The following is a 12,000-nucleotide window of genomic DNA, read 5'->3' on the forward strand; positions in this document are numbered from 1 at the left end:
CAAAATTTTTTATGGTCTTCTTTTTTAAAGATACATACATCACACTAAATTTTACTTTAAAAAATATGACGTTCCCATATACCCCACTCCCTAAATTCCCCATCCTCCCACATTAACAACCTCTTTCATCAGTGTGGCACATTCCTTTTATTTGATGAATACATTTTGGATCATTGCTACAAAGCTTGGATTATTGTTTACATGTTAGTTTACACTCTCTCCCAGTCCATTCAGTGTGATATGGTAGGATATATAGTATCCTGCATCTGTCCCTGTGATATCATTCAGGAGAACTCCAAGTCCCCAAAAAAGCCACCATATCACACCCTCTTCTTCCCTCTCCCTGCACTCAACAACTCCAATGGTCACTGTCTCCCCGACAATGACACAATTTCTTCCATTGCTAGAGTCACAATGAGTCTATAGTAGAATACCATTAAGTCCACTCTACTTCTTATTTTATTCTCTATCCTGAGGATGGTGATGACCACTCCACCTCTAAATCAAGAGGGGCCTTAGATCCCACATGTCTGATGGATGGAATTCTGCTTGCAGTTGTGGACTCTCTCTGTTCCCTGTTGTGGTGGTTGACCAACATTTTGTTTGTTTTCAGATTTGGAGATTACAAATGTAGCTGCTGTAAACATTCATGTGTGGACTTTTGTGTGGACTCTAATTTTCATATCATATATATATATATCTATCTTTTTCAGATACATTGCTAGCTGGCATTTGGTAATAATACTTAGGTGCCAGTGAAGTTGATTGTTTTTTTATATTTTGTATTTTGTATTTGTATTTTGAATTTCTTCCTATGTTAGGATTCTGTTTATATCTTTTGCAGATTTTTAAATTCAGCATATGCTTTCTTATTTTGTGGTGTTAATATTAATTTCTACATTTGTATACAAATCATTTATCAGATGTGTTTTGTAAGTATTTTTCCAAATCTGTATGTTTTCTTACAACTCCTTATCAATGTCTTTCACAGAGTAGATATTTTACATTTGAATAAAAACCGACTTATAAATTTTAATCTCTCATGGATCATGCTTCCATTACTATATCTAAAAACTCATTTCCAACCTATGGGCCCTTAGATTTTCTTCACATTTTAGTCTAGCACTTTTACAATGTATTTTACTTTAAAGTGGTATGATTCATTTTGATTTAATTTTTGTGAAATGAATTCAATCAGTACCTAAATTCCTTTTTTGTTTGGCATGAGTGCATCCTATTGTTACCAGATTCTAACTAAGTTCTTGACTATGCTGCAGACGTGAATTTCAAGAGAATGCCAGGTCAGTTAGGCCAGTAACTTATTCAGGTAGGAAGGGAAGAGAAATGGGAGAAAATAACAGAGCATGGTCCCAGGTGGTGAGGAAGGGGATAAAAAGTGATGAAGAGGGCTGATTTAGAAACTACAATTCTCCATTATAGATTATAAGTCCCCAGAGTAACTTGCATGGTCACATGGCAGAGGAAAAATGATGAAAGCAACACGCAGAGGGCAAGATGGGTCCATAGGCAAAAAGCTAGGCAAGAGCAAGCTCAAGCCTCATGGTTTGCTTTTAAACTAATTATTCCACTCCTTTGCTAATGACAGGGAAGGAGGTTTCAGTTGTTTGCTGTTTGGATTGATTACCCTGCCCATAAATTCCTTAGTGATGACCCAATGATAAAGTTCCCAGGGAACATCTGGGCTTTTTCATATTTTCAGGAAGGAGTCTTTGTTCGGGGTAGCACAATCCCAGGGGAGAGATTCCTCCAGCAGCCATCTTGGGGGTTTTTGATGTCCATGTGGACTCTCTGTCAGGTTCCAGATCCATCTATTCCCTACCTTACTAGCCTGCTTCACTTTTGTTCCACCACCACTTCTTGAAAAGATCATACTTTCTACATTGAATTACCCTTGTCCTCTGTGAAACATCAGTGGAACCCATTTATGTGGGGTCATTTGTCCATTTCACCAACAGAATTTTTTAAATTATTGTGTTTTTATAGTAACTCTTACAACCAAATAATATGATTCCTACAATATTGTTCTTCTTTTCTATTTTGTTACAGGGTACAAAAAAACTCGTCATAATGTTTGTTGCTTAAAATAAAGTCTGAGAGAATTTATCATGGAAATTATTGCCTTGGCAAAGTGTATTCTATTATGGCCCAGGGTTTCTAGCCATCACAACTATTAAGAAGATGCAGGAACATATGTTTTCCCTGACATTTTCAGAAAAGGGTACTAGATCTCTATAAAATCCATAAAAATATTAACTTAATGTAGTTACAATACAAACAGTACCATTTATGATATTTTTCTGATTACTGCTTGAGGCTAAATTGCACTGCTTTGAATATCTCCTCAGGAAATTCATCATCCACATGGAAACAGAAAACCAAACATATGGTTTAGAATTCATCCTCCTGGGGCTCTCAGAAGATACAGAGGTGCAGTCCCTTCTCTTTGGGATGTTCCTGTCCATGTACCTGGTCACCTTCATTGGCAACCTGCTCATCATCCTGGCCATCATCTTGGACTCCCATCTCCACACACCCATGTACTTCTTCCTCTCCAACCTGTCTTTTACTGATATCTGTTTCACCTCCACCACGGTACCAAAGATGCTGCTGAACATCCAGACAGGCAACAAAATCATTACTTTTGAAAACTGTCTCACCCAGATGTATTTTTTCATGCTTTTTGTACAACTAGATAACTCCTTCTTGACTGCAATGGCCTATGACCGCTTTGTGGCCATCTGTCACCCCCTGCACTACACAGTCATCATGAACCCCTGGCTCTGTGGCCTCCTGCTGTTAGCATCCTGGTTATTGAGTGTTTTGGACTCTCTTTTGCATGACTTAATGGTTTTGAGATTGTCTTTTTTTTTTTTTTTTTTTTACTTGTGCATTTATCACTTTAATCATTATTAGAACATTTTCATTATTTTGATAGTAATAATAAGCAAAACAAACAAACAAATAAGAAAATTTATCACTTCTCGGTCTCTCTATGCACCTTGTCTTTTTGTACAGAGACGGAAATGCCCCACTTTTTCTGTGAACTTAATCAGGTAGTCAGACATGCTTGTTCTGACACCTTCCTCAATGAGCTTGTGATGTATTTTGCAGGTGGACTTCTGGGGATTATACCACTCACTGGGATCTTTTTCTCTTACTATAAAATTATATCCTCAATTTTGAGAATCTCAACAGCTCATGGTAAATATAAAGCATTTTCTACTTGTGGGTCTCACCTCTCAGTAGTGACCTTGTTTTATGGTACAGGTCTTGGAGTGTATCTTAGCTCTGCTGCTACCCAACACTCAAGGGCAAATGCAATAGCCTCAGTGATGTATACAGTGGTCACACCCATATTGAACCCCTTTATTTACAGTCTTAGAAACAAGGACATAAAGCAGGCCTTTAAAAAGCTGGGAAACATTCTGTCTATAAAAGGATACTTTGTCTCAAGTTTACAAAAGTGCTCATGATTAACAGAGATCAAACACTAGAAGATTCTTTTTGAAAATGAAATATTTTGTTGTCTTTTTTAAAAGATACATAGATCACACAAAATGTAACATTAAAAATACAAGGTTCCCATATATACCACTCCCCACCCCACCCTCCTCCTCTCACATCAACAACCTCTGATTGTGTGGATTATCATTTGCATTGTAGTTTACACTCTCCCACAGTCCATTCAGTGGCTTATGGCATGATATGTAATGTCCTTCATCTGTCCCTGCTATATCATTCAGGACAACTTCAAGCCCTGAAAATGCCTCCATATCACACATCTTCCTTCTTCCATCACTCAGCAACTCCCATGGCCACTGTCTCCAGACAGACTAGTGTGTCAAATCCTCAGCATTGTTGCAAGTATCTGTGAGTCTTGTCCTTCAAGCAATGAAGCTTAGTTGTCACTGTGGGCCCCAAGGAGTGGGGGAAAGAAGAATAGAATAGAAGGAAGAGAGGGCAACTGGGGGCAATGGAAGTGTTCCACAAGATCATGCAGTGATGGATATAGGCCTTGTTAAATTTCACCAAAAAATTAAATGTAAACCATAACACAACCAAATTTTTATAAAATTGTACAATCTAAAATATAAACCACAATGTAAACCATAGTGGAAACATGGTTTTTATCTATGTTTCAATATCTGTACAACAACTATAGCAAATATATGCACCTTAAAAAGATAATTGCTGGGGAAGGGAGAAAAGTGTTTGATGTTGGCATATCAGATTCCCCTATATTTTATATGTGACTTTATTGTGATCTAAAACTTTTTTGAAGACATAATAAAATTTTTTTAAAACAAAGGATGAAGACCCTGAGAAATGAATGGAGGAGATAGCTTTACTACTGTACATACAGGGCAACACCTATTACAGTGATGAAAGGAAGGCAAAATGTTAACTATATTTTATGATATTTTGCATTTTTAATACCCCAATTTATTTTTTACTTTATTTTAGTTTTTCTTAAATATAGAATAAAAATATTCTATTTTTAATCTTTAAACCTATCGCTACTATTTCATTTTCCTATTAATTGAGTTTGGAAATATATTTACATATAATTTTGAAGAAGTTTTGGATCACAGAGTGGTTACACAATTGCAGGGCAGGAGCAGTGGTGTGGGATGTCATTAATGGGGGATGTATGGGTGGGAGGCAGTTCTCCAGGACATTCATACAGGGTATATAAATATACTTGGATATTAATTGGGTATTTTCATACTAGGTAGAGATTCACATGACAACTGAGAGAGTGCTGAGTTCCTGTTCTGGGAAACTATGTTGCATTCCCCAATTGAGGAGCCACTATCCCCCAAGTGCAAGAACAAAGACCAGTGAAGAAGGATGGTTCAATGATTGCACATGATACTGATGACTATGCTTAGGAGCTTTGAGCTTGAAATTTCAACTAGGTCTAGAGCTGCAGGGTGCCTAAGAATAACCTCCTGAGAGCCTCCATGTTGCTCAAATGTGGCCACTCCCTAAGTCAACTCAACATTACCTTCTCTCAAGCATGAGACATGTCCCCTGGGTTGAGAATCTCTGGTGCTGAGGAATTACTACCAAGCACCAGCTGGTGACACAATTAGAAAAATACCTTGAATAAAAAGGGGAAATGGGAAAGACAAAGGAGTTCATACAGCTAAGAGACTTCAAAATGAGTCAGGAGGTCATCAGATGGGTTAGGCATATGCACCTTTCAGCAGGATCTCAGAGACAGCATAAGTAGATACTACCCCAGGCAGTGGTTCTCCTGAGGACTACAGAGATACCTCATTCCTACAGTCATGGCAGATGGCTCTTGAGTTCTGTGCTTTGCCAGTGGGCCTTACTTTGGAATTTGTGCTCTGAAGTGTGATGGAGTTGGACTCAGATGTGCTCTTTCTACACATTCCTCTTCTGTCACTTTTACTCAACCTGTTGTTTGTGCTGTGGTTTTTGTATGGCCAGGAGACTTGAATGAGCCTCAGCAGAGTTGCAACACCTGCTCTCCAATTCATTGGATTTCCCTGTCAGCTAACAGGGAGGGAGGATGGTCAACCACCATACCAGGGAACCGAGAGAGTCTACAAGTGCAAGCAGGAGAATTCCATCCATCAGCCATGTGGGATCTAAGCCAACTCTCAATTTAGAGGTGGAGTGGACAACACCATCCCAGGGTACACAAGGTGGAGGAATAAAATATGGATTAGAGGAGATCTTAATCTAGGTACTTTATAAGTGTATAGAGAGATAATCTGGCATTCACCCAATAAAAACTTATATTTGTTTCATTTTTGTATATCAGGATTCCTATTTCTTTTGTATTGTTTTACATCATGTGCTCTCTCATTGTATTCCTGGAATCAGGATTGAAGATAGAAACTGTTGCCTGGATTTTCAGCAGTAAAATATTTCATTCAGTTTATTCTGTATATATAAAATTATAGCAGATGCTGGAGGAATGAAAGTGTATTGCAGTCACTCCCAGAGAAAGAAACTGCTTGTGTTTTATGGTGTTAGTGAAAAATAAGCTCTCCTAGCAAATGCTCCCTACCAGCTACCAAGGTTTGTTCATTAATTCCTGAAAGAGGTCACATCCTACACTGGAGATGTCATCTGACTGCTTTATAGTAATCCACATTCCGTCTCCAATATGTGCCTTTCTCCTGTGCCTTCAAAATCATAATTCAAGAGAGTTTGTAATCAACAACACAATCTATGCTTCTTCAAACAATGATGATTTCAATAATTTTATTATTCTTCCAGTGACATAAGTTTGCCCTTTAAAAAATATTTCCATATTGAAGGATATTATCTGGAAATTTCTTTCAGCACTCCCTACAATAATAGTCCCCATTTATGGGTGATAAAAAGCAAATAAGTGTTTTTCTGCATTTCATACTATATCTTATTTTACTATTAAACCCAGATATTAGGACATAATTTCAGACTTTTATGTAGGCTTGCTGTTTTCTTCTGAGGTAGACTAAGGTGAATGCTTCATTTATCAACTGATTTCCTTGCCATCACTACAAATGGCAAGCCAGAGTGGCATTTTGGAATTAGTGATTTCTCTGAGCTAATGGTCATTTTTGACAATGTTAATAATTGCTTACATATTTGTATTCACTTCATATTCTTTGGTAAAGCTTTGAATTCATTTTCAGTTATAATTTATTAACACACAGGTTCAGTCTCTGATGTGAGTCATACACTCATCAGGGCTGCAATTTTCAGGGAAAGATATATCATTCATGCAGTTTTATAAAATGTCTGTGTTTTTTGATTGCACCATAATCTGAAAATTAAAAATCCTCACTTTGTCATTTTTTTCTGGAATTCTCTCCAGTGCAAGTAAGAGGCCCACCTTATTCCACATTACTTGAATTAGGATTCTCAGTAAAATCATTTATCACATAAACGAGTTTGTCAATACCTTTCCTAGGTGCCTTCTTTAAATGTTACTGTAAACAATATATTGTGAATCATTTTTCCAAGCTATACAAGAGCAATTATGTACATTTATCACATGGAAATAGTGTCAGTGGTCTTATCACTCCTAACAATGTGATGTATCAGTTCCCAATTGCTACCCTGCAAGACTATTATTTTGTTACCAGTTCTTGTACAAAATAGTTTACATGAAAGGCTTATTTTCAAGCAGAAATCTCTTCCCACATAAAAGCTTTTAAGAATTTTGACTTTAGTCCATTGTACATTATAATAAGTAGAGTTATTATTATTCTATTGTAGACATATTATTGTAATTGAATAATTTTATCATTGCTATAAAGGCATTGGCCACCAGAGGTTTTGAGGGGAGAGAAGAGAAGAATAGGAGTACTATGGAGACATATTGGAGAAATGGGAATTCTCCTGCATGACCTTGCAATGATGGAAACAGGGACATTATACATTTTGTCACAGCCTATAAAATTGTGTGAGATAGAGGGTAAACTATAATCTAAAATATAGTCCATGGTTAGTAGCAATTCTTCAATATGTGTTCTTCAATGTTAACAAATGTACAACTCTAATGAAACAAGTTGTTAATGTAAAGTGTGGGATGGTGAAGGGCTAGAGCATATGGGAATCTCCTAAATTTTTAATGTAACATTTATATAATCTAAAGCTTCTTTAAAAATAAAAAAGTCAAGAAAATTTTGAAAAAGAATCTTGAGAAAAAACATGGTAGGCATGAACACTCATCTTATTGAAGAAACTAGAGTTATGTCTTTCAATAATTAAGTATAGAAAACAGTGAAAAACAGTCCAGCTAAGAAAGGCAATATTTCTGTTATAATCAGGAACATTGTATAATCAAGAAGACTCCACTGGAATTATTGACCACACAAATATGCCCCCTTTCTGCAGTCAGGGAGAAAGAGGCTCATGTCTTTAGTATTGATTAAATAATCACCACCTCCTGCCGTTTCCCCATCTGGAGGACAGGAATACAAGCCAGAAAGAGGGAGAAAAGACTGCTAAGAATCACGTACCTTACTGATCTCACACCCTAAGAAGACTCAGTTGTGGATGCCAAACTTACTTACACTTTGAGTGTATTTATGAAGAGAGGGTGATTGTGTATCTTTCAAAATACCCTAAGAAACTTCCTATTGCTTTCCTAAATATTTAGCTGGTGCACTGATTCACAAGGTAACATTTTTGTTAAGCAAATATCATATGTGAGTAATGAAGACCTTTTCAACTCTATTATATTCTCCTAGAACTTATGTTATTACTGAGATCATTTCTTATTTCCCCATTCCTGCATCTTCTCTTTTTCTTTCAAAAAAATGTATTCCTGGTTTTGTCAGTAGAATTTTATTCTTCTCCAGGATCCTAAAATATGTGGAAACAATGATTCACTCTAAACTGAAGGTATAAATTTGTTCTCATGTAAAACTAAGTTTATTCCTTAAGAGTCTATTAATGGCTCTAAGGGGGGGGGGAAGCATCATATTGTCTATTATCAGTGAAACTTAAGTACAGTTAGGGTGTTTTTTTAAAGGGAAACCTTGAAGAGAGTCCCTAAAATATAAATTTCATCTAAAGACACTTCCATAAATTTGGTGAGGAATAAACACCAAGTTACAGAGGGAAAAACTAGTATTTTTCCTGGAGAAGTGGGGGATTTATTTGCTGTCTGAAAACCATGAAATGTATGTTACATAGAAGGAGGGCAAGATACATTTTGAGTGAGCTCTGTTCTGTTTAATTAAATGTTGTGTGAGTAGAATAAATACTTTGGGACCCTATCATGAGAAATTTAGAAAAGATGAATACTGTCAATTGAAGATTTCCTGTCCAGAGTGGGGAAGTGAGAATAAACACACCCAGGTCCAAGGAACATCATTTAAACCAAAAGAAAGTAGAAAACTGTAGCAGAGCCCTTACCTGTTAAAATGTATTGTAATAAGGTAGCCTGTGTTTGAGTATATTTCAAACATGGGAACAATTACTCCTTCCTCCACAGCCAAGAACTGAGTTTACAAGAGAAGCAAATTCTAGAGTAACAGTATTGAATGAGAAGGTCCTGGATGTCACATCCTAATGTCTTTCTCCAATGCCACACTTCCCATTTCTCCTCATTTCCAGATCACCCCTCTCAGAAGAACCGGAAGCACCTGCATATTAATAGCTCTGAGATACATCATCCTAAGTGTGGTTATATATATGTTTCATTTCCTGAAGTTTCCTGAATGAAAATATTTTGTATTTATTTATTATCCAAGAAGGAAACCATCAGTGGAACAATAAATCACTGAAATCAACCTGTAGATCTGTTTCACTGTGAAGAAAATATGAGAGGTAATGTTTTACTGGCAGTAAATGGAGGGACACAGAGAAAATGTCAAGTGTAGGAGGTCCACAGATAAAAATTTGATTTATTTTCCATTTCTGCTTCATGGATCTTTGGATCTTTGTGGATCTTTGATTCCCACTGTAGATAAATTTCTCCCATTTCCATTACATGGAAATTCTAAATTTTCATCATTGTACATTTTAGTTTCATAGGTTCTATTTATTTCATTATTGAAATATACCATTTTATATAATTGCAATATTCTTTTTAATCTTCTAAAACTCATTAAAAAGTGTTGTTTCATATTCTCTGAATATTTTCAAAATCTGAAACACTTAAAGGCTTTTATTCCTATTGCCTGTCTTTTTCTGTCTTTTTGTTATGATAACTTGCTTTCTTAGGGTCTGTTTAGATTTTTGAATTATTAAAAAGATACGTAGATTACACAAATGACACATAAAAAAGATAGGGGATTCCAATATGCCCCACTCCCCACACCTCCCACATTTTCCCACATTAACAACATCTTTCATTAGTGAAGTACATTCATTGCAATTGATGAACACATTCTGAAGCATTGCCCCTAAGCATAGACAAATGTTTACATTGCAGTTTATACTCTCTTCAACACAATTCCATAAATTATGGCAAGATATATAATGGTTTGCATCTGTCAATGCAATGTCTTTTAGGACAATTCCCAATTCCAAAAAACGCCCCTGTATTACACCTGTTTTTCCTGTTTTCTGCCCTCAGAACCTCCAGTGACCACTATCTTCACATTCCTTACATGTGGCTTTTCTGTCCTTTCATTTGAAACTGTAATTAGTACTAGAGTTGGTAGGTTTATGTACAAGAGACTTAAATTTGGGGCTGTCCATGTGCCAGCTGGGCCCTGAATCTCAATAGATTTGCAACACTTCTCCAGTTCATTGGTTTCACCCAAGACAACAGACAAGGGGGTGATGATGGACAACTACCATACCAAGTAACTGAGAAAACCTACAACTGCAAACAAAATAGTCCCATCCATCAGCTCTAATGGATCACAGCCCTTCTCTATTAGATGTGGAGTAGACATCATCATCCCAGAATCCTCTTGTTTGGGGAATGAAATTTGGACTAAATTAGGATTACTGGTATCTTACTATGAACTTATTGTGATTCTAGCAATGGAAGAATTTACCCATTGATATATAGTTTTAAAATTGTGCTCTGTTTAATTTGAGCACATATTTGTGTGAATTCTTGGAGGTCTCAGTGGAAAAGAGAGGATTCACATTTTACATTATTTGGAAATTAGCAAGCTAAAACAATTTAATGTTAGGTTGTGCACCTTGAGCCTTTAAGGTCACATAGGTTCCGTGATTTCAGATTGCATACAGGATCCTCATTCAGAGAGATTTTTTCTTTTTTTTAGAGTTAAAATCTTTATTTATTTTATTTTATTTATTCATTTTTTAAAAATATATTGCATTCAAAAAATATGAGGTCCCCATTCACCCCACCTCCCCCACCCCACCACTCCCCCCACAGTAACACTCTCCCCCATCATCATGACACATCCATTGCATCTGGTGAATACATCTCTGGGCATCACTGCACCCCATGGCCTGTAGTCCACACCATAGCCCACACTCTCCCACATTCCATCCAGTGGGCCATGGGAGGACATACAATGTCCGGTAATTGTCCCTGCAGCACCACCCAGGACAACTCCAAGTCCCAAAAATGCCTTCACATCTCCTCTCTTCCTACCATTCCCCACCCAGCAGCCACCATGGCCATTTTTTCCACATCAATGCCACATTTTCTCGATTATTAACCACAATAGTTCATGAACAGAATATCATTAAATCCACTCTAATCTTTACTGTATTCCTCCTTCCTGTGGACCTTGGCTTGGTTGTGTCCATTCCACATCCATGTCAAGAGGGGGCTTAGATTCCACATGGAAAGCAATGCTCCTGCTTTCAGTTGTAGGCACTCTAGACTCCATGGCATGGTGGTTGACATTCTTCAACTCCATGTTAGCTGAGTGGGGTAAGTCCAATAAATCAGAGTGTAGGAGCTGAAGTCAGTTGAGGCTCAGGTCCTGGCTATCATATTGTCAGTTCAGAGATTCAAATCCCCTAGATATACCTTAAACCCCAGCACCAACTACAATTCCAGTAAAGTAGCATGAAAGGCTTGTGAAAAGAGATCACATCTCATTCAGAGAGCTTTGGCACTTGTAGCACCATGGTCAGGAGAAGTGTGTCTCTTCATACACATAATTGATTACTGTATTTATACTTTGTTAACTTTTACAATGCAACTATAATTCCAAGGATCCATCTTTTACCGGGATCTCTTACCAGTGCTTCCACTTAGGAGAATTTTTTAATTCATTTTCATATGGAACATATTTAGTAATATGGAATCTCAAATTCCTTAATGTGGATAGTCTCTCAAAACTGCAGCTGGCATTTGAAATCCACTACACATCACAGTCCATTTTATTATTTTGTGGCTAAACTAATTCATTCTGTTAGGCCAGATTTGGGATGAATTTAAAATATTCAGGGAAATTTATAGGTGTGAATCCTCATTTTAAAAAATAACACATCAAAAGCCTATCTACAGGGAAGCAGACTTGGTCCATTGGATAGTGCATCTGTCTATCACATGGGAGGTCCACA

At 36.9% G+C, this 12,000-nt stretch overlaps 1 protein-coding gene across 1 annotated transcript in view; it reads left to right on the top strand.

Moving 5' to 3' along the window:
- Positions 1-2,382: 2,382 nt before the first annotated feature.
- Positions 2,383-12,000, top strand: part of LOC139437343 (olfactory receptor 7A10-like) — a 77,210-nt gene continuing 67,592 nt past the window's right edge. Inside the window, exons 1-2 of the mRNA XM_071211069.1 lie at positions 2,383-2,876; positions 3,020-3,448. Of these exons, the coding sequence (XP_071067170.1) occupies positions 2,383-2,876; positions 3,020-3,448 (923 nt within the window). The remainder of the gene's footprint in view (positions 2,877-3,019; positions 3,449-12,000) is intronic.

Source organism: Dasypus novemcinctus, chromosome 22, assembly GCF_030445035.2.
Source record: "Dasypus novemcinctus isolate mDasNov1 chromosome 22, mDasNov1.1.hap2, whole genome shotgun sequence".
NCBI lineage: Eukaryota > Metazoa > Chordata > Mammalia > Cingulata > Dasypodidae > Dasypus > Dasypus novemcinctus.